Source organism: Galleria mellonella, unplaced genomic scaffold (genome assembly GCF_026898425.1).
Source record: "Galleria mellonella isolate WM207_F2 unplaced genomic scaffold, CSIRO_AGI_GalMel_v1 utg74, whole genome shotgun sequence".
Classification (NCBI taxonomy): Eukaryota; Metazoa; Arthropoda; class Insecta; order Lepidoptera; family Pyralidae; genus Galleria; species Galleria mellonella.
Window position 1 is genome coordinate 584,073 of NW_026442147.1, and position 25,138 is coordinate 609,210.

General features: G+C 29.4%; 1 protein-coding gene across 5 annotated transcripts in view; it reads left to right on the top strand.

Moving 5' to 3' along the window:
• Nucleotides 1-25,138, top strand: part of LOC113516302 (rap1 GTPase-activating protein 1) — a 319,783-nt gene that overhangs the window by 201,388 nt on the left and 93,257 nt on the right. Inside the window, exon 1 of one of the 5 annotated variants that reach the window (XM_052900955.1) lies at nucleotides 8,256-9,116. The exons of the other annotated variants lie outside the window; for them this stretch is intronic. Coding sequence (XP_052756915.1) covers nucleotides 8,889-9,116 — 228 coding nt within the window. The 5' untranslated portion in view covers nucleotides 8,256-8,888. Of the gene's footprint in view, nucleotides 1-8,255; nucleotides 9,117-25,138 lie in introns of those variants that run through there. 5 annotated transcript variants of the gene reach the window in all.

Below are 25,138 nucleotides of genomic sequence, written 5' to 3' on the forward strand. Positions count from 1 at the left end.
AACTCAATTTTTTTTTCTCTTTTTCTTGCCAATTTTCTTCTTTTTTTTTGCATTTCAACCTTATCTCCGCGGTCATAGCTGAAAATCAGTGTTTTGCTCTTTGACTAAAATTCCACACTCAGCTTTGAGCTTTTTTGCATTGCTAAGGCACACGCGTGCAGTTATATTTATAAACTATATTTTATATTCCAAAATTATTCGTACTATCTTGGAACTTAAATATGATTTATGTACTTTAGATGCAAATAATTTATTTTATCTATCTATCTAAAAGTGGGCAAAACACATAATGAATTTCATTATAGAAGATCAAGTTTCTTCAAATTATAAAAATGAATTTAACCATTTTCAGTTATTGTGAACAATATTTAGTAAGGATAGTATTTTGAAATCTTTTAGATCTTAATTTATCTCAGATGTTGTTTCTTAAGAAAATAAGAAAGTTGGAAGACATGAACTATTTTAGAAAGACGCTTTCTATTTTAGGACTTCTGAACACTGTAAAAGAGGTAATAGAGCATCCGTTAGATAATTTATAACATACCATCCAATCCACTAATGGACGCCGTGGTTTTATTATATTTACTTATGGTTTAAAGCCGGTAAGACGGAAGCACGCATTATCAACAGAATTAACTCAATCCTTTGTTCTGAGAACTTAGCTCATTTGAAAATGAGTCCATTTACAGCAGTTCATAATGAGATGAGTTCGACTCGTAATAAGGGATTATCTCTTAACATAATACTTCCAAAGTACGGTAGTAATTAATGGGATTATATTTAAAATTGAGGATCTGTTTTTATGATGTACACCTTTTACTGTCTCTAAGCAACTATCCTTGTATCACTATGTTACGTTTTGAACGACCGGATATGGTTATGAAATTACAGAGTACACCTAAATAATGAATGTGATGCACATAGAGCTCTATCGATGAGATCTATCGGCAATAGATCTCATTTTTATCAAGTGAGAAAATATGCTGAGTGTATGTTTTTTTTTTATACAACTTAGAATGGCACACAAGCTGACGGTCCACCTGATGAAAAGTGGTAACCGTCGCCTATAGACATGAGCAGTACCATGGACATAACAGAGTCAGGACTCAGGTGTTATTCCTGTGTACCCAGTAAATTCACGCCATATCCCACCCTTTAAACTGAAACAAAGCCATGCAAACACAGCTGCTTCACGGTTGAAACACGAAATGTTTCGTAAGCAGGCATTGCAAAGATAGACGAGAAGAGATATAGGAGTATTTAACGATAAAAGTCTATAAGCATACTGTTTTACTTACTTGCTCCTTAAAGGCTTTGTTCTCTTTACGATAAACAAAGACCATAGATCACACTCCAAAGGAGTTTCTTAATTTAACTATATTTTTGTCTTTATCTATTTTACACAAAATCTTGCCAATTCTGAATCGAGTTTGATAATTTTCAATATTTAATGTTCATTTCATATTGGTCTAATGTTAATTTTATTGTTCTTAGTGGAACAAAATCTTTTTAGTTAATATTAATCGTGCTTAGTTATTTTTTTATTAAAATACCAATATTTCTATGCGTTTCATTACGTAAACCAGTTTATAAATAATGACATTACATCTACGTACATAGATGTCCATTAGAATACAAATTGAACTATTCCCCTTTGACCGCAAAACCTAATTGATCGATGCAGTCACCTAGTAGACTAATTTGGTGTTTATGGATCACCGTAGAGTTTGAATGTAATTTTCGTTCTTATAAACATATATATTAAGGTTTCTTCTTTCTTCTATTGTTTAAATTTGTATATATTTATAAAATTATATTATTAAAAGTATTGTAATTTTACATTTTATATATATATAAACAACACCCTGCCCCGATTCGTATTTTCTTTTTACCTGATGGTTATCTGGTGAAGAAAGCCATATGGTATTAAGCTCACCATTTGTACGATTTTTTTGTACAATAAATAATAAATAAATAAACTTATATTCGCATTTATAATTTAAAAGGATTATTATAAAAAGGATTAACAGTTGTTAGAATCGTTAATCTGTATTTAAAGAGTAAATTTAAATCTAGTTTAGATACCTCCTACATATTTCGCATATTTGCGAAATCTGTTTGTGTTTATAAATAATTCACTATTTACTTTCATTTGATATGTACGCAAACGGACAGCTAGAAGGCCTTGCGTAGCGAATGGTGATCTTTAAAGACCTTCAGAATCAATGGACAATAGAACGTTATAGTGTAGTTATAGTTTTGAGCTTATGAGAGATTCGTGAATTAAGGTGAGCGAATTTGAAAGCCATAGTTTTATGTTTTATAAGAGACGGGAATTAACGCGATCATTAAGGTAAACTATGATAATAAAACATGAAGCGAAAAAGTCTTGCTAGCTATGGTTTTAATTGTATCTATAAAGGATTGTAATGAAAATAAATTATGCAGTTTCGATTATTCCAAAATTTACAAGAGAGGGAGATAAAAAGAAGATTTGTATAAAAGGAAATATGAGTAGTACTTACTCTTAACTGTTTGTATGTATAAGGAGCAATATTATTTTGAAAAAGATCGTAATGATTAATTTCGCTAGATTTAAATAGTAAGTACCCGATATTTATAAAACAAAGATTTTTTTAAATATTGTTATAGGAAAAAAAATTCAGTCGTCCCAAAATTAGTATTCATAACATACACATAGAGACAAATCAACATCTGTTTATTTATAATTACGTATATCATACGTATTAAATTCTTTTAACAAATAGCACTGATTACCACTTGGAATTGTGTTCATGAGCATATTTAGTTTTTTTATTTTTTATTTTAATTACTATGATTTTACCAACGACATCGTTCGCGTAACTGGAATATGTTCGTTGATTGGGATAAATAAATAAGTAGCCAATGTCTTTCTCCATATATTACATGCGTACCAAATTTTATGACAATTAGTTAGGCCGTTAAGACATAAAGGGATAATAAACAAAGAAAACTCACTTTGATTTATCATATTGGTAAAAATTTTTGGATTTATTATTATTGTACAAAATATTCCTTTTATGGAAGTGTTGAAAAAGGAATACGATTACAAAATAAATCTTATACATAAAAACTAGTTAAGTATGCCAGAGCTTTAGGTTCACTCGGTATTTGGCACACGTCGACTGCGAACTAGTTTCCTAGCAACTTTTTTTAATCTGATAATACTGCTTGTGGTTGCCAAGAGATAATTCACTGACAACACGATTTACTCATAAATTTACTGCGGTAATATTATTCAATTATTTACATTGTTTGGTTTTGTCCATGATTTTGTTTGTATGTAAATAACTCCAGGGTATTATTCAGAAGCTGGTTTTTAGTCTATTTTTTTCATTTAATTAATTAAAAATTCAATAAAAAAAAAGCAAACAATTTGATGGACCACCTGTACTGTAGCATTATGCCTTTATACACTGTAATTTTACTACTATTTTATACTACCAACCAAAACACGGTTATGCAAGCACATTTGCTCGTTGATATACCTGTACCAGTCGACTTTGGTACATAATCACTCTCGTTTAAATCTATTTTGGCATTTTATGTATCTTTAATTGAGTAATAAAGAAACATCCTAACGTCTTCAAAACATTCTTATTTACCTACAGTTTAAGTAAAATTTCACTCTATTGCAGTATCTTCTACTACATCTTATTTAGTTACATATTTTACCTAAATTCTTGATCACAAGCACTACAATAGTATTAATTTTAATACATAACTTTATTTACTAACATATTTTTATTAAAAATATTGTTTTACTTTAACCCTAATAAAATACTCTATTCTTACTATAAGTTCAGTTACCTGTGTGTGTGTCTGTGGTTTTAATGTTCGATAATGTATTGACTGTGGTTTCGCTATGAAATTTGATAACACGTTGTGGTAATATAAATAACAAAAACCTTTACAGGTAAGACGTTTTATACAATTGATACTCCGGCACATCACTTTGCTTTTGCTTTAGATGAAAAAAAAAATGTAACTCAAGTAATCAAAATGTTTCATACATTGCGCCATTTTATATTATTATAAAAAAGAAAAAACAGATGCCGAAATAATATGGACAATAGATAGAAAATATCAAATTCCAATTTCAAAAATCTGGAAATTTCTAGATTGGTGAATGATATTTTACTTTTATACACTACTATAACTATTTATTTCGTGAGATCTTACCGTACTAAACCTGATATTTTTTCAAAACTCTAAGAACGCCAGATCAAAATTCCTAGATAGATATCTGGCTCTGATTGTTTAGAGTATCCTCAGTCAGTCTGTCAAGCAGCGAGTTAGTAATAACACAAACTTTTATTTAACAGTTATTACAATTGTGTCCTTGATTAATTTGTAACCTTTATAAATGTTAATGTTGATATATTGTACATGGATGTAATAGACATTGAGTTGATAGTAATTGCTGGTAAATGGCATTTAGTAGACATCAATTTCATTTAGTAATATCTCCAAACTATTACCATAAATTAATATGTTGCGTTTCCAATTATTTATTACAACATAAAAGAAGTGAAGATTACCAAACACATATAAAAATATGTATGATATAAAATTCTCTTTATTACATTTTTCATACGGAAGTTCAATAATTGTGGCTAAAAATTAAACCGCATAACTAAGTTTGTTTTGGAGGTTTTTTTTTTTAATAATTTCTCAAACACTGTGCTAGTTAAAAACATTGTTTTATTTTATGTTTATTATTTGTAATTATTTCAGATTTTTGGTTTTACAAGCTTCGGAGATAAATAAGGAGATTCTTTTTTCCATATTTTTACATTTCACAATAAATAAAAATGAGTTTTTTAAATGTACAAATAAGACTCTTTCATATAATATCTTGCTTAAATAATTAGGTCAATTTTGAAATTTTGAACATTGTCAGTAAGTAAGAATTTACTTCTAAAAATAAAAAGCGAAGTAATAAGTTACATCCTTCACACGCACTTGAACATTCCTTTTTGCTGTTTCTCCGTGCTAAAATGACCCTTAACTTACATCAGAGTTATCAGTAATCACCTAGCTATATCAGTGTAACGTTTTCTAGGCAGTTCAATGTTACGAGTGTGCGCGCATACACTAACGATCGCCAAATGAGGTGCATGCAGTTGCATAAGTGATGCGCCCTTACGTAATCACTCTTCCTTAGTGATGTGCCGACATCTATATTTGATTGAACATCTTTTAAATCTACCGATATTATATTAAGGTGGAGGAGATTGCTTAACAATAAGACCGCCCTTTGTACTACATTATAGTTGCAAATTCTTTAACGAGTCTATAATAATTATGTAATATTGGTGCAATAAAGTGTTAAATAAATAAATAAATAACTATAATATAAGTAGGTACGTAGTTCCTAGTTAGCATTATTTTTTACATTTATTATAGTTATAATGAATTTTGGCTATACAATATGTATAGTCAAATTTTTATAGAGATGTTTAACTTTTTTGTGTCAGATATGTCGATAAATTGCTCTTGTTACAAGCTATAAATTTTATAGTCTAATTTCTATGATTGTGCATTGATTAGTTAGTCGTTATTTCTTTGAGATGAAATGTATTTTATTTCACTTTAAATTACATTTACTACAGGAGGTGGGAACCTCATATTAAATGTAAACACTATTCGTATCGTAAAATTCTAATTTTCAATTAGATAAATCGCGTGAGAAAAGTGTCCGCTTTACTTGTAGATACCGAGTATAGACAGAGTAGATCATCACTAATGAACGTGGTCTTCTGTATGCAAAATTGCATCGACTCCCTTGGTTCAATCAGTCACGTCTGCAGAGCAGAGTAGAAATATTTGATGTCTGGAATCAGTCAATTCTGATTCAGAACACGTTTATCGTATTAACTTTAATCACATCCTTCATTAACGACTCTGTCTTTAATTGACATCTAACTCAGTAGTATTTATGGACATCCCTGTGATTGAACAAAAATTAAATACTATTAATTTTGTTTTAAATAGTTACGGTCTACCTAATGTTATTTATCTAAATAAATTTGTTATTATCCGGAATCTTTATAAGAAATATAACTAAGTAATTTTTTCCGTTTATTCATCTTTTACAGGTTTTTTTTATACAACTTAGAATGGTAAACAAGCTCACGGTCCACCTGATGGAAAGTGGTAACCGTTGCCTATAGACATGAGCAGTATCATGGACATAACAGAGTATACTGTTGCGCTCATGATAACCCCAATGCGTTGCCATTCCTGAGGACTCAGATGTTACTCCTCTGTACCCTGTAAATTCACGTAAAAAGGTTGTCTGTAAGAGATTGCTTTTAGCCATTAGGCTGCCTTTTGTATATGCACATTTTGTATAAATACTCCTTGTATACATATCTTTTGTACGCAATGAAGAATTTATTATTTTATTTTATTAAAAAGAATAGCTAGTTTGTATTTATTCAATGTCAAGTGAGCATCTAACTGGATACAATATAATATTACTGGGGGGAAGGGATTGTTAGCAATGGAGTTTGACAGTCCCATTGCTAGCAATTGCCGCGTGGTTCCCCCTGGAAACAATCGTGAACAATTCTCGTTGCATTCGTCACGTTGGGCTAACTGACCTGTTTTATCCTCGTCTATCATCCTTCACTGGTGCCCTATCAGCATATACCGATAGCGCGGGTGGGGTCACTATTTTATTATCACCTATAATAAATATAATATTACTAGGACGACTAGGCCAGCAACATTTTGTTTAGCGATTTCAGTGGAATTATTTCTGGCTACATGTCTGTCTGCGGTTGACCAAATGTTTTAAACGTGACAAAACAAATTTCAATTTGCATATCAACCCTATCTGAGGTTAGTCAAATATTGAAAATTAATTAAATTGAATACATTTTGGATATCTCTTTATATTTATTTATTTTATTTACTTTTTTTTGTTATTATTAAATTTGTATAATCAGAGCACTAGTCACATCTAAATAGTTGCATATTATCCTGAATTGTATTAATATAAATTGTAAAATTACTTCCAAATCAATAATCCCACATCCTTCATCTTCTACTAGGGTTATCTTACCTGAACATACAAGATACCTATGGATCTATTAAAAGGTTTCGGAAGCAGCTGCCTTTCTGGACACAGGTGTACTTGCGATTATTCCCCTATGATCGCGGTTATTCCGATGCGCTTCTTTCAAGCCGGATGTTCCCACGCATAACGCACCACTGTAATATCGACTCAATATTCTGTTTCTACATTTGCCAAATTCAAACTTTTTTCAATTAATATCTTGTAAACAAATTACCAATTATTTCAAATATGTCAATTATATAAGTAATTAGTATTGTCAACAGATAATGCTATAATTATTATAATAATAATATTTATTATAAATTTTTTTATAATTTATGATATTATTTATTAAATTTGATTTAATAATATTAGGGTGTCTATTTGAGACAAAATAATATTGATAAAACTTTATGAGAGTATTTCGACGAATAAATGTAGAAAAGGATTTTGGATGTAATTTGATGCATTTGGCAGACTACATTCTGTATATTAACTGACACAAAGATGACATTACTGATGAAACTTATATCAATTATAATTTACAATCAGAATTCACGTAAACTAAGTTACAACTAAAAACTTACATATAGTACTCTGGGCCTGTGCCTATTTTCACAAATTTGAAGATCTCTATTTTTGATAAAATAAATTGAGAAACCACTGCAGAAATGAAGAAATTCGGATGCTTCCTATTTAATTTCTCAAAAATGGTATTTATATCAATTGAGCACCAGGTTATTCATATCCAAGTGATATTGTAATTGATATATCAATATTGTGAGTCATAACTTAATAATTTTTTTTTTTATATTTATTTGTTATTTAACTTTTATTGATATCAAATATAGTTTTAACATTTTGATTAATCTATCTTTTATTTTAGTAGTTCACGTTTTAAAATTGAAATTAAACAATTTAATGTTGCTGACAGTGAGTGATTCGATAGAAAATTGCACTAGAAAAGAAACTCTTGGAAACTTTTTGTTGTCTTCTCCGACATTTACGTTCACCTGTCTTGTCTCGATGGCTTCTGTTTGAAGGCTGGGTAAGCTACTTGTCCTTATCTGCTTTGATATCAACATTATAATGAAGAAAAGAGACGGAACTCCTTAACGTAGTCGATAGAAACATGTGGCACGCGCCGTTCCATTCGGTTACTGAACGTTAAGGGGAGTGGACGGTGTTCCGTTTACAATTTCGATTGTTCGCGCTTCGATCGTGTTTTGACAGTTTGAAGATCAAAGTTATTCTTAAATGTTCTTAGGAATTTGTCATTTGTCCAGCTATTGCACGCAGTTTGAAGGCCAATGTTGTGTTGACTGTGTATAACTTGTGAAAATTAAATTTGACTTGACTGTTTAAAATTTTTTACTTGCGTGAAATCATTAGAATTGCGAGTGTCGACAATTTTGTGAATAAACAACAGCGAAAGAAGTAACCTACATCCTGGGTGCGAAGAAAACGCCGGGCCGAAGTGAAAGTTTAAACTTCACTGTTTGTGTCGCATTTGGAGTTTGCAGAGTGCCATTTAGAGCAAACATTTCGTTTGAGCATCCACAAATTTTTTGGTGCCGTTAAAATAATTGAAAAAGTTCCGGACGCTTATGGGAAAAATCGCAGCTGCGTGACCCGAAACTGTGTTAGAAATAAACGATTTGCCGCGAGATTTATCTCCTCTTTGAAGTCCGATACTGTAGAATGATTAATAACGCGTATGTGAGGATGCGATTTGGGGAGCGTTAAGAACTTAAGTTTTCCTGAAACATTTCCGGGCTTTATGAGGGAGAGAAGGTCTTTACCGATAAGCAACGAAGTGGCGCTGAAGAGTGATAAAGATGGAACTGGGAAGTTGGTGGTGAACTCTGTTATATGTGGTGTGGTAGATGAACTGTCTAGTGGCCGGACTGGTAGAAGAGGTTCGTGGGTTCGTCACGCAGTCATGGGAGTGCTACGGTGGAAGGATTTGACTGGCGTCAGGACTAGTACACCAACTGATCAAAAAGAGGTAATGTAAATATTATTAATAAGGCAATAAAATTTTAGTACCTTCATAGACAGATATATCGATTTCCATTAAATGTTCAAATGCGTAAAAAATTATACAGGTACCTATGCTTACAACATATTGTAAATACACATTGATTTATATTCAACAACCAAAATCGAATTAGAAGATTTATTACTAAAGCCTTTTATGCTTTATTATTTATGGTCAGCGGACCATTGTTAAAAGTGAAATCAAAATTAATCAATTTTATTGAAGATTTTTTTATTTGTTTACTTTACTCGATATTTTTTATTATTTCTAGTTACTTACTCCATTTTATAAACTTAAATGATTGCTATACTTCTTTCGTATGCAAATTTATTAAGATTGTGTAGGTAATTGTCAAAGCAAGTGCCAAAGCTACACTAAGAATTAACATAGCAAATAGACACTAACAATTACATCAGCGATGATGTTATTCATGACTAGTTGAACAAGTAGTACCTCTATGTATGTAACATTAGAAGATTTTTATATTGTAAGGAAATGAATCAAACGTGTCTCAGAAATAAATTGAATAAAACAACTGATAAGCCATTTACATAAAATGAAAAATTCCACTTATGTAGTAGTGAAATTATTTTTATTCTTTGTAAATGTACATTTGTAAAATGTAGAAGAAATATATTTATAATGTTACCTTTTATTATATTAACTCGTATCTATTCACTTTCTACGAAGTCTACTATTCTGTAATCCTAAATATCTATATTCCCATAATTTCTTCTTTACCGAGTGATACATCTTCTGTCTATTGTACACTGCTTGTATTATCAGAACTTCTTATTAAGTGGGTCGGCATCGACAGTTTTATTTATTTCTTATGATAATGACTCGGATATCGTCTCCATATTATCACATTTGACTCGAAAACTCGTCTCACCGCTTATGAATCACAAATGTTATGTAAACATTGAAGTGACACATCGTGAAAATCTCGCTTCGGTCATGTCCGGAATATCGTTAGTGCCAAATTTCGAAAGCATTTAATTTTTTTTCTCGAAGATTTTGTTATTTTGAATTTTATTTACTTGGCGATAAGAATTTTTCTACCACTTGTGGGTATAATGAGGCTAAGGCCACCGCGATTGATTTGTGGTTTCACGACCACAGTTTTTCCATTTTGGATTTTACTAAGTACGAGTATAACTACTATTATCAGGTTCTAATATTTCAAATAATGCTTATTAATCACTCATGACATATTCAATATCAAAATATATTTTCATTGATACAAAAATATCACATTTTAATATTGTTGTTATTAATTGAATTTTTTTTAAATTAATGATTATAATGACTATAAATACTATAAGTATGTTTGTTAGTTATAGATTTTTAGATATTTCAACTGTAAATTTACATAGGTATCTGTTGTCACGTGTATAACAGTAGTTGTAATAGCATTTATTAATTTCAATAACAATTAATGAAACAATGCAATAAGGTATTGTTAATTTAATATCTATTTTGTTAATTTTCAAGATAAAATTAAATAAACATGTTTATACCATATTTGAGTAAAGCTGCTTATTAGCGTTAGCTTTATTTTATCGTTCTATATTTTGTATATTAATATTTTAAACACAGGTAAAACTTTATTTAATTTAATTAATGTTATTAATTAAATGTGTATGTTACAATAACAATCAATTAATTACGCAAGTATTAAACACCGAAAATGATAAGTTTGTTTATTGTGCGAACTGTACTAAAGTTAGTATGTAGTACCTATTATATTAATTAATAAATAAATATATATAATATACATAAATGAACATTTACAGAACGACCGTTAGTTATTAGTTATTATTTATAAATCTCGTTTATATTCTCGTTCTCGTCGTATGTGTTTTATAATTATTCTAAGAAAATTCTATTATTACATTAATATCCTACTCAGATATTAAGATACTGACAATATCAATTCTTCTAATTATTTATATTTCAAATCTATTTATAATTATTGAGTGCCAATATTCTATACATATGTAACGCACACATCTTTTACTTTGCTCACTCATGCATTCATTGTTCCGGAAATTCGATTTCTCTTTCAGACATATATTATAGAATCTATTTAATCATGATAATTCACTTTGCGCTGTTAATCTTACATCCGACGTCCATCACGCGTAAGACTTTAAATGTAAAAGTTTGAAAATATTTTCAAAGACATATTTTTGCAATCGATTTGTTGCCATTCTTTGAACAAAAAAAATTATTAATTACTTATATTTATCTTCAACTTCGGCATTACTGTTGTTGTGAAAAAAAAAATACATTGATTTATGTAGTTCACATCTACTTTTTTGGTTCTTTTACTTAGTTTTTCTGGTAAATGCATTTAAATTCTCTGTCCGCTTCTTAAGGGAAGTTTTCCAGCGATAAATGTAGTATGATAATATCGGCCCTCAGTATTATTTTAAAGATTTTGGCACATTACCGACCATTCTTATTTTCTTGCCAATTTCCAAATTTATATATGCTGAATATTGTGTACGCAACTTAGTAATACAAAACAAGAAATAAAGCAATGTAGAAGACTATATAGGTTTCGCTCATATTGACCTTGTTCTTTATCGTTCCCGTAGAAATTTCTAGAAAGTTTTCTGCGGTGGATGCGTACACAGAGGAGTATCTGTGCCAAATTTCAAATATATAAATGTTTTTTTTTTACTATGAGAAAACTCAGTATGTTACGTATTAATTAGATAGTTTAGTAATACTACAGTAAACTGAAATACGTTATAAATGTACTAAATTAGATATACTCTAAGAAAGGTTATAAATATTGCGATAAAAAATACAAATGGTTAAAATAGTTGTTGTGATTGTGAATTATGTATAATATATTCTTAAATTTTAAAATGTTTTCATTTTAAAATTTAAGACAACTTACCTATATATTTATTAGTCTACTAATTTACTAACATTATCTATATGAATGTAAAGGAAAGATATTATTTACTCTAACGTAATTACGTTTAAATAGTTGAACAGATTTGGATGAAATTTGGCAACTAGACATATACTATATTTATACATAGAATGTTTTCTTTCTAATTAACTTGGGTAAAGCCACGATATACAGTTCGTTTGTAATAAAATAGGTACAATAATAAAATTCATAGGTGGTTAATTCCCACAAGGACCTTTTCTTACCTCAACTCGTTCATCATAGTAAGTGTAGCAGGTGGTTAATTCGCCCTTTGCCCCAAATGGGGTTACATAATGAAAAATTACAGCTTTCTCCGGTACTTAATAGGTGAACGGGCTAAAATGAAATTTATTGCGAACGATTTTCTGAACCGCACTATTTCAGTGGCATGAACTTAATTATTTGGTACCTAAATAAAATTTATTAAAAAACTTTCAAGACAAAGAATTTCTAAGTTCCTCTAATTTTTTTTTGTGCTGTGTTATGTTGGTAGCATATTAATTTAGGAAAGTCGAAATATTCTATTTATAAACACACGAGACGCCGGCTTTGAATTCAAATTAAATGCAACTAATTTTTGGCTAAAACATGAATGGGATAAATGTAAAATTCTATTAATATTGCAGTTACGGATATTAATTTAATAATTGTTATCTAGGTACAAAGCAATAGAAATATAGTAATTTGAGATTAGATAATATTATTTACTTAGTGATAGGCATCATTAGTATTGTTTGTTCTTACCCAAACGACAAAAGAAATGAAACATTTGTTCGTTTATTCCATTTTAACTCCTTAAATATAGTTTACTTTTAATAGTATATAAATACGAGTTAAACTTAAGTTGGTACTTACTTGAAGTGTGATGTAATATATTTTTATCTGTAATATATATATATATATATATATATATATATATATATATATATATATATATATATATATATTTATATTCAGTACATTTCGCCATATCTAATAACATGCAAATCTTTATAGGTAGTATTTATAATTTAAATATATTTTTTTATATTATAATATTAATACCATATTTTAGTTTGTAATTTTACTACCGTAACAATTTTTAGTGACTGAATTATTACTTTTTAATGACTATTTATTTTTTTATTCCAACGATTAATATTTTATAGTATAATAAAATACTGTAAGTTAATACATAATAGTAATTGTTATTAGGGATAAAATTGTGGGTCATATATTTCTCTAGTGAATATACCGTGCATTTCTGTGCCGCACATAAATGACTCGTAAATCACGCTGAAGATCAAAGTGTCCCTATTACATCATAACGTGTGTGCAAACCAGTGTCTTCTTTAGGGATGTGATTATTGTGTTTAATAATGCATTTTATTACTATACGTGAACATAAACTGTGTTTGAAGAAAAAAATAGTATTATTTTAAAAGATATATTCTAATATTTTTATTAGAATATATCTTTTAAATATATATTTTAAATATATATCTTTTTTATTATTATTGCTTGCTCGATATATCTTTATTATTTTTATTAAACAAAACGTGTCCATAATTTTATACTGAAATTAATATTAAAGAAGATGTAGTGTTTAACAATTCATATATGAGAATATATGACATATATTAACAATATTATTCTAAACTAGCTTTTCCACTGCGTACGAAGGTATGCGTGATTTCAGACGTAGGAAAACTAGAAATGGTATGACGACATGAAGTATATCAAGATAAAACATACACCAGACTTTAAAAAAGATTTTATGTATACAGTACTCAAGTATGAAAATCGCAATCAATTTGATGCAGTAGTTACTGCGTGATGCCGTGATGCGACAAACATACAGACTGACGGACAGATACAAAGTTTCTGAAAAAAAAAATTGTTTTGGCCTCTATTAGTCTTATAAGATAGTCAATGAGACCTCTTATATTATTTTTTCTTCCATATCTCCCATGCAAAATCGTTTAACTAACTTATAACAAGTTTATTATAATAGGGAGATATGTGAAAGTCTAAAAGAGATTTGTTTAAAATTTTTATTGTACGTCAATTAAGAAATGATAATTGATTTTGGTTGTTTGTTATTCAATCACGCTTAAATGGCTGAACGAATTTGAATGAGTGGTAATATATACAAGTAGTTATACTATAATATTTTTAGATGTGTGTTCTCGTCTATCTATAGTTGTCTAGTTAGATAAACAATAATACCTAAATTATAGTTCAAGGAAAGGAAAAGATGTTAATGTTTGTGATATCCCAGTGGGATTTAAGGATATAGATAAGTTCTAACATGTTTATTCAAGGTGCACATATTAACGCATATCCCCTAGGAACTAAGCAAATTACTCAACAATATTCTTTAGGGAGTTGTGCAATTTGTATTCTGTTGTCTGTATTGGATTAATTAATAGCGGGTTATCGACATCTACTTTGCCTCTATAAAACCTGTATAGTATATAGGAAAATTATATATATTTAACCGTTATCAAAAACGAAGATAGTTCTCAATTAGATTTGTATTTTTGCATATTTTCACCAATTATGAACAGATTTATAAATATTTTTTTTTATTCGAATTACTTAGTTTTTTCAATGGTCCATTATTATAATTGATATTTTCTTTTCTTAAAGATAATCGTATATTTTATTTATTTAGTAGTAGTAAAGTCAAATATATGTATTTGATTATTAATTAAAAATAAATTTCATTCAGAATATTATGTTTGTTATCTTATCATCTGTAAATAGCCATAATTGTTCGGACAAACGGAATAGTTTATTATCAATTCAATCAATATCAATTAGTCATACTTTTTGTCTCAAATTTTATTGACTATTCTTGCTCTACGTTGTTTATAATCAATAATGTACAATCAAGTATACTGACAAGACAGTATGCTTATCTCTGATAAATTGAATATTAGATTTAATAAAATATTCCTATTTCTAAATATCTTAATGTTTTTTTTTTTAATAACAAAAGTGTCACAAAAAGATGGCTACGTAAATACGTATAAATATATTTTTTTGGATACATTTAAGAAATAATATTGAGTTTGCTTTAGAAATGAATTATAATATACTGTTATACTAAAGTATTATCTAAAAACTGTCGACCCTCGACTCATTTCCATACATTTGACGAAAATGACGCTGACACTTTTGTGATAGAATTATATTAGCACAAGCGGAATTTGTCAAGAAAACGTTTTGTAGCACTATTGGAAATGGATCTTGTTTGCTTAATTTTAAATGACAGCTTCTATTATGCGCCCTTTATTGTACATAAACAATATACATATATGATGGGAACACAAAATACAAACATGTGACACTATTTTTTTTAATTAAAATAGCAAAGGAGCTGATGTTCCAAAGTAGCGACAACTACCTATAGATGGGCACAGTACTATGGGCATGCACTGCAACTCCTTATACTTTGCCACAAATTATCCGATTATCTTTGAGTGTCGGCAGTCGCACACATACTAATGGTAGCGGAACATCTAAACATCTAGTTCTATAAAATATTTACAAACCATCCTTTAAACCACAGCGAGTGGGTCCAAGGTACAAAATACCCATGCAGACAACCTTTATATAAAACTTCTCTGTAGTAAATCAAATCAATCAATAATGTATTTATTAGTATCATACATGACAATTAAGTCATCTATATATAATCTATATAATAAAGTTGTCACTTTGTTATATAGATTGGCATTAAATTAGTAATTTGTTATTATTTCGTTAAATGACTAATAAATTATAAAAGTGTATAAATTTCAAATAACTTTTAATAATTATAATAATAAATTCTTCTAATGTAACTAAACTTACATTCGAAGATTTGAAATTTTGATTAGGATCTAGTTACTGTAATATAAATTTTGTCTTTTTCGAATATCATTGTCAATTCGTATAGTAAAGCATTATTCTGTAATGTATCTCTAGAACCAATAATCGAATCGAGATAAAAAAATATTTCGTAGATTGATATCAATAGAAAAACACTTGTAATCTTCCACAATATTTTATAGATATTTCTGTAACATTTCACGGTACAAATATAAATATTTCTCGTAGATTGGTAGGAAATCTCGCGGCCTTTGCCCACGTAGTTCCCGTTGTTCCCGTGGGAGAACTGTTCAGTGAATGCGTATCATGCATGACATGTGAATCTCTGTGTATGTAGGGCATGGATAAAATTATTATATTAATATATTTTATTGTAGTAATTGTTTTTAACTATTTATTACATCTTTATTAAACTAGTGTACTTCTGTATGAGTAGGAGGAACACAAGTGCTTACAGATTTGTAATACGATGAATAAATAATTGTATTAAAAGCATAACGGTCTGATTTGTTCAATAAAGTCAAAAATAAATTGCATTAAGAAATACAAGTATCCTCAAACAAATTTATTTAGATAAATATTATTATATATTAATCTATATTATTGAGGTTCTTGTTTAAAAATCAACACAAGAAATTCTTGTTCTCAGAAATTTTTTTTTTCACTTTGTGTATTACTTGCTGTTTAAAATAGCCTCTCTAAGGTTACAGTGGAAAGTTTTGTATTAATATTATAGATTTATGTGCTAATAATATTTAACTTCTATCTTTAAAAGAAAAACTAATTGTTTGCGATGTAATTTTTTACGAATGTATTAAAATTATGTCTAATGCATTACTACACAGGTTTACAAATGATGGTAGTAATAAAATTATATTTGGAAGTAATTCAAAAAAGATATTTCCAAGATCGCAACATGTAAGTGGCATCCCTAGTGGTGACTACGAGTATACTCGTTGTAAAGTGACATCAGACTTTGATAGTAGCAGACTGCATGTTTAATCATATAGCTATATAAAAACACAGTAAGCGAAAGTAATAACTGAGAAAACCATTTTATAGGTTCCACTATGTATTTGTAAATATATTGACTATAAATTATATTCCTGGCTAATTTATCGTATAGCAACCCTAAGCTAATAAAGGCTCACTAAATTAGTGTGTTTATTTAAATCTGGAGTTTACGATCGCGGATTTATCTATTGTGTCGTATTATTTTCGTGGCTTCATTGTTAGATGTCGTTTCTAATGTCGCAATAACGATCGCATTATGGTTGGTTAAGAATAACCGGCTAGTCAAATTACCCATAATGACGATATTAGTTTTTCCAGTTTTTAAGTAAAAATAGCATAACAAAAACATTGAAATTTAACTTGTTTACATAAATAACAAAATAGAAAAAAAAATAACATGTGTCTTGTAAATGTAAAATCTTTACTATAATTTTTAAACCCCGACTTAAAAAGAGGGGCGTTATAAGTTTGATGTGTCTGTCTAGAGTCTTTTTTATTGAAAGCTGGCGTATACGATATGGTTTTTAGTTCTTCATAAATTGTAGATTTGTTTAGGTGTTTTGGAGGTTAATTAAACTCTTTAAATTTTTTTTATTCTAATATTAAAAATATGATAGTAAATTTGTTCTTTTGCTTATTTATTTGTTTGTCATCTCTTAGCCTGTAACAGTTTAAGCAATCATCAAGAAATTTGCATACAAGTACACATAATTTCTAGATGGAGAATAGCATTGGTTATTTTTTATTCTGGCCGATGGGCATATTGGTATATTGATGGGCATTCATTAGCTGAGTTGCTCTAGCGTAAAATCAAATATTACACGTACATATTATATACCTATAGCTCTTGTGTTGTGAAATAAATATCTCTAAAAGTAAATCAGGATTAATCCCAAACAAGAAATAAGCTTTAGGTAACACTGTATGCATTTAAAGAAGTATATAATTTTATTTTAGTCTCGTCTTCAGAGAACTTTGCTCTTTAGACCTGATAAACAGAGATCGTATGCGGATGCGTATACAAAAAAGATCTGACTATTTAAGAAGATTGTATTCAGACACAGAGCCTACTAATGTATGCGTCGCAGTATCCCCTCGGTCCCCTAAGATGAGATGGCGTGAAGTGTTATATGCAAAGTGTCATTGCTGTTCCCTTTGTGTGATAAAGTATGCAATTGAGACACCATTCTTTTAACTTTCTTAACTGTTTTAGAATATTCGTATTTATTTATTTTAAATATAATAATCGAGTTCCAATGTTTTAATAAGAAAATAAGTAAATGTTATAATTATTCGCTATATTATTTGAAAAAATGAAGAATAAAAGCGACTTTAATTTGAAAGAAAGAAAATTTAAAAAATTATATATATAATAAATAATACATGTATAAGTACAGAATACACAATTCTTACTAATATTAGAAATGTAAAATTGAATTTGTTTGTTACCTTATAACATCCTAACAGCTTAATCAATTACTATAAAATTTACTACTAAATAGTATATGGGATGGAGAAGGATATGGGCTATTTCTTATCCCAGCCAGTAAACATATCTCGGGTACGGGAATAAAGTCGCGGTTAAAAGCTAGTAGTTATATAACTGAAAAATCTAGATATTCAATTCCACTGTTCCTCAATAGCTTTTTGTTTTAACCTTTTCCACTCCAAGCCTTTTTTTTATTCCACCAGCTCCACGCTAAAATTGCATTTTTTAACTTTTAGGGGTTTTTTCGTATTTTGTAAATAAAATTGATTTTTTCTTATATAGTAAACTTTATTTTATGAGTAACTACAGGATACTATATTATAATTCTTAATTCTAATCTTTATAATCCTTTTTGGGATGGTACAAAATCAATGACAAGTGACACTCGACATTTGAGTGGAAAGGGTTAACCTTATGGTTAGTTACTCGCTATTTGTACTTTTATTGTGTTACAAAGAATAAATAAATAAATATTGATATTTGATTAATAACATAGGAATAAACAAATATATCTAAGATTTCTTATTATACGAAATATTATTTTTCTTCGAGTAACGTTGCGGATACTTGTTTAATACTGCATTATGGCAAGTCGACTGCAATACGTACAGAAGAAGGTCAATCGAAACACTTCAAATTTACCGACGCAGTGTAATAGTTGGGACTGCGTATGTTGGCACATTGACAAGTATTCCACGGCACATGTCCCATGTTGTCAACCGGTCGGTGACTCCTTAGCTCTATTTGTATTATTTAACTGGCAACATATTGGTTACTGGAACATCGTTTCGACGTTTCTTACATGACTTATTTTTATTTACACTATTATATTCATCACAATAGTAATTCTTATTTAATAATATAAATGTGAAAGTGAGTTTGTTTGTTTGTTATAGCGCTTTAACGGCTTAACCTGTCAGATCAAATTTGGTACACTGGTACTATATGGAATGGAAAAGAATAAAGGTTACTTTTTATTCAGGTTTAAACCTTAAATAACAAATAAATAATTATAAATATTATGTTTATGTTACTTAAATATTTGGCGTTGCACGTACGTACATATATACTTTAAAGGCAATCCCTTATTATTTTCACAGACAACACTTTAAACTCACATTTTTAGTCTAGTTTTTTATCAATTGAATAAAACAAAACAAATTTATTATAAAAAAAAAAAAAAACTATAAATTGCTTTTCTTTTTTTTTCAATAAATCATTTTTCAGTACATAAAGAGAGGAGTTTGTAAACGAAATATAGATACTAAATGAATCCATAGAATACATGGTCTAGTAAGCATTCTGAAAACGGTCTTTGTAACTAACGATGTGTTTTTCAAACCAAAGTTCTCACGTGCGATCTCTCACAATATTTATCTCTGGAAAAAAGGTTAACGCACCGCCAATGAAAGAAGTAGATAGCATTGAAGGCTAATGATGAATGGTGACTGCTTGACGAGGCGATATTACGAGCTTTCGCAGTTATAAGTAAATCAAGTTCACTTCTCTAGTCAAATGGCAAAATTATCGAGAATACTCTGCCTTTTATTAAATGGAATATTCCTTGTAATGTAAAAGTTTATTATTATTATTATAAATAAAACCTTATTTCATACTTTAATATGGAATTATATTTTTTTATAAATATCACTTGAAAATTCTTTCAGAATGCTCTTGATTAAATGAGAGAAATACTATTTTGTTGCTATTGTAGTCGCGATTCTACTGTTTAGTAAAATCTGTAAAAAAAACCTGTACTTTGAAAAATTTAAATGTGCCAACTAAATGCAAAGAGTACAAATAAATACAAATATATGTAAATACAGATATAAAAAACTATCAACTTCAAAAGTCATTTACACATCTAGATTTCTGAAATCCCTGTATATAGTTGCATATATAAATTGTTGCACATATGAAAATTTTGACCATATTAGTTTTGCTAATTTTGACTTTCGTACTGCTATTTTAAATATCCTGTTACTATTATAAAAATTGCATCGTAAATAATGATGATACTGTTCGATAATACAATAGTCAATAACAGGATTAACTGTCTATAATGCTTTGTAATTAAGTCCAATTTAATTAACACAATACAGGAAATTACCAACTTTTTGTGATGGCTGAACCGCACGCAGTGGTAGAACTTTTGATAACACGATAGTGTAATTAGTTAGTGTAGGTAATGGAATAATTAAAGTGTACTTACATACAAGTGCAACAAAGTTATTCAATCATTATCATCATCATATCAGCCTCTAAGTGCCCACTGATAAACATGGGGGGGGGGGGGGGGAGGTTCGCCAGTAGTTGCTGTGCTTGGTAGGTGGATAAGCAACCAGTTAGGCTTTGAAGATGTTTTAACGCTGCTACTCATCCATCGTCTTCCCTTAGTCGCCTCTTACGACAACCATGGAAAAGGAGGAGGTGGCTTTTTCTACGCCGGGACCACGCGGTCAAGTTTATTCAAAAGTTCAAAATTATTCAATACATACATACATATTTGTCACGCCTGTCTCCAAAAGCTGATCAGTAAATATAATGATATGATTCTCACTATTTTCCTTACGTTATTTAACTCTTTATTTGATCAAATAAATAAAATAGTCACAATTTATACTCAACTCTTCAAAAAGGGCTAATAACTGATTTCCTAATTAATCCGATAGGGTTTGTCAGTACGCTAGTATTTTAACTATAATTATATTACTTTTTTTGCTATAAGTCGATTTGAATTTGAATGTCGACTAATTGAATATGCCATACGCATATTTCAAGTACTAGTAATGCAATAGCATGTTAATTTCACCTCAAGTCGGATTCCCAAAGCTTTTTGATGATAACAAAGAAAATTCTAAGCCATGACGTCACATCAAACCGCGATGCGGTTGAAAACAAAGAGAAAATTATGGAATTCATTTTTTAAATTTTCAAAGCGACCCGTCCTAATGTGCGCAGCGATGAAAAGAACGCTGTTTTGAAATAAGAACAGTGTAATCTCGCGAGAATGACGTTTTCATTTCGGCTTAGAATAGGTAGAATAGTAACGTTTTGTGGGACGCTTCTTGCTAGAGATTTGGGTTATGGATGGTTGTGTTGTAATACTAACAATAAATGGTTTTGCAGTGACCACATTAGTTACAATTGTAACTCTTATTGAGTTTCGAGTTTGTAAGAATTACTTTCTTTAAAGGATTATTGATTTTCTTATATTTTCTCATGTGCTCTGCTCTTATACATAAGTTAAAAGATAAACTATATAATCTTATTTTTCAATTATTCAAGAAATGTCGACTGCTTTTTATAAATAAATTCAATTTTTCCTATATGACGTCATTCTGAGATTTCAAATAATATAAAGATATAAAGACCGACTTAGTTCTGTAATAGGACCTTTGTGGTCTACTGCTAAGGCACATAAACAACTGCAATCTTTCGAAACCATACAATTTTTTGTCTTACCAGCGTATAAATGGACCATGACGAATGCTACGCAACAAACAGTTCTTGAGCATGCTGAACCATTATTGGTTGTCACGACTTCGTGCTCAACGCGATATGAACAGAATCAGAGTAGGCAAGTCTGTGGTGTTTCGTGTAGTCACAGTTGAAATCGTGCAGTGCCTCTACTTAATACATGATGCTTGAATATTGAACTACTGATGAAGTAGGTGATATGATCTAGTAATTTTATATCTTAATGGACTGCAAATAGGAAAAAAATGGAACTAAAAAATGTGACAATCACTGTTTAAAAATTCTGAAATTAATAACAATCTTAAGTTGTTATTTTCTAAATAACTGAGTATTGAAGACAATCATACAATCATAGAAAGTCTTAAATAAACTATTTGTATTTTTTGAATGAATAAAATTGGTGTAAAGTTTTCTTCGCGAATATTAAATTAATTGTGAGAATTCATTTACGCTAAATTATGGTGTCGCCTTTTTATCACCATCATCTATATTAATTAAATATCATTCAAGAATTTGCTCTACATATAACTGCTATCTATTACAGTCATGACGTGTGTGATACCAACACGGGAGTAAAAAGATTACATGCGCATATATATTAAAATGTAAAATATTTAAAAATAATTAGACAAAAAAGGAATTAAGTTAGCAAGAGAAGCCAGAATGTTGTTAGAGTTAAAGAATGAAGCTACGTGTATACAATTTATTTTTACTGTGTCACATTAACAATGCTCGGTATTGGAAATGTTCATGTACTTGACCGTTGTAATATATGACATTCTACGTGTTGATCTGTATTCATGAACACCATTAACGGTACATGACACGATCGTTAATTAGTAGGATGGCATTTATACGAATTAAAAATAATTTACATTATGAAACAATATCTTAATTATTTATGTGTTTTTTATTGGAATATAAGAAACATGAGTCCAAGCCATTAAAACATGAGATGATGATAATGATGATTGCACATTTAAAAAAAGGAAAAAATCTGTGGTTTTTTGACAGCATTAAACAAACAAATAAATCATTGTATACCATTGATATAAATGAGTAGCAGTAATCTGCAATTTTGTCTGTGTGAAATGTGGTAATCCAAGATAAGATCCTACAGTGTATCAAACTTAAATCAAATCCATTCAGCTGTTTAAGCTTGATTGAGTAACAGTTTACAAAAACAGGAGGATTAGGAAGTAGAATAGCAGAATTTCTTAGAATTATAACAGTGACATTTTATAGAAATTTAATTATCATTTCAAGTGTTTATTGTTTAAAACTATCATAACTGGTTATGAAGAACTTAGTTATGTCTGTGAATCCATTGTATCTTCCAAACATTTTTAAAATCGTCGTTTGCTTGTACGAAGTCGCCTTTTGAAAACCTTTTATGTTATTCTTGTCGTGTTGTGTATGTTAAGATTTTCGAGTTATAGTCCTATTCTCGCAGACTATATGAATTACTTTTGTTATTCTGTAAATGTCCTCGTTCCAAGACATGTCACGCAAAAAAAAAAAAAAAACTAAGTATAATCCCGTGTACAGTTTTATGAGAAATTTATAGTTTTCTCACATGGCTAGTAGTATAAAATTGTAACTTCTACTCTATAAGTTATTACACACTGATTGAAAACTTTCGTCTTTAACATTCGAGGTTTTCGGATGCGAAGATCTGGTCTAGTTCTCAAACGTTGGCCAATTGAAATCGTAGACTGACCTTTTAGTTGAACTTCGACTTACCTAGTCTGCCAGTTTATTCAATTTATATTTGTTGATACAATTTGTTTTTCTACAAATTGTTATTTGTTACTGTTTTTCTTGGATCTAAATATTTTTTTTTTTTTATTTTTTTTTTAAATCCTTTAACATCGATCGTATAGAATTATAATAATATAATTAAATGACGTCTCCAAAGAAATTTAACAGCAAAACGAAACAACCCATTTCACTGGAACATTCTAACTTTTAAAACGGGTCCCAGTGGAAGTTTTGCTTACTGCAATATCAGTCGAGACACCCAAAGTCCTTTTTGCTGTCACAAAGCAACGCACTCAGAGTATTAGCGAACTTTTGACGTCCCCGATTGTTTCACAAGTTTGGGCCCTTGACGGTAACTTTGGAGAATCGGCAAGTACAAATGTAGGTAATTATGAAACGTTTTGTTTCCTAACCACTTTGGGCTAATAAGTTTTGTAAACTTTCTATTTGTTAAGTGATGCAGCTATTTGGTTCTGATAATATAGTACATTTATAACAGTTCTCAGAAATATTTTATTTTTAATACAATTTCTGAGAATGCATTTTCCTTGTTTCAGTGCATTTACAAAGCTACAATACTGAAATATTTTGATATAATTAATTCTATAGAGAAAATAAAGATGATTTATTCAGTATATATTTTCCATAATTAATTATTCAGGAGCGTTATTTATGGCAGTCTATGTGGGAGGCTCATGTCCAAGTGGACGGATAATGGTTGAAATGATGATGATGAAATTAATTATTAAATATTAGTACATTATATTAATAAATAATACCGTATTTAATGGATTTTCAAGTATTAATTTAATATTATCCTCCTTCCTATTACTCATAATAAGTATGAAAGTTTGTAACGAAGATTTAAAGTTTATATATTTGCAACTTAAATGGCTAAACAGATTTGAATGGGAAATGAAAGTACACGACTAAGTACTCTAACTTAACACATAGGATATTTTATTACTAATTCATGCGAGCGAAGTCACAGGGAAAATCTAGTTATTTTATAAAATCCTTTACATTAATTAATAAAAATAGCAATCTATAAAAAAAGATTTTCAGAGACGAGAATTAATACGATCATTTAGGTAAACTATCTTATTCCTATCTCAACGTTTCAATCGGGTTGTACCGGCCGTGGTCACGATTAGAATGATGTAACACTGCCATACCTCTGCTTCCGAGGCAAACATTTTTCTTCTACCCACTCATTGTTTCACATCAATAGTCTTTCAAAGGTCGCCAATTTCTCGTACCTTATAAGTCATAAATCATGTACGCGAAACTCTAAAAGTGAATATCTATAAAAAATGGTATGTTAAAAAACAAAAGTTACACTTTCCAATGTAAAACGATTTTTTAAAATATTTTACTTCCATATTAGCCATGCAAATCTGGACAATGGTGATACGTAAGTATTTCTATAACTAATTG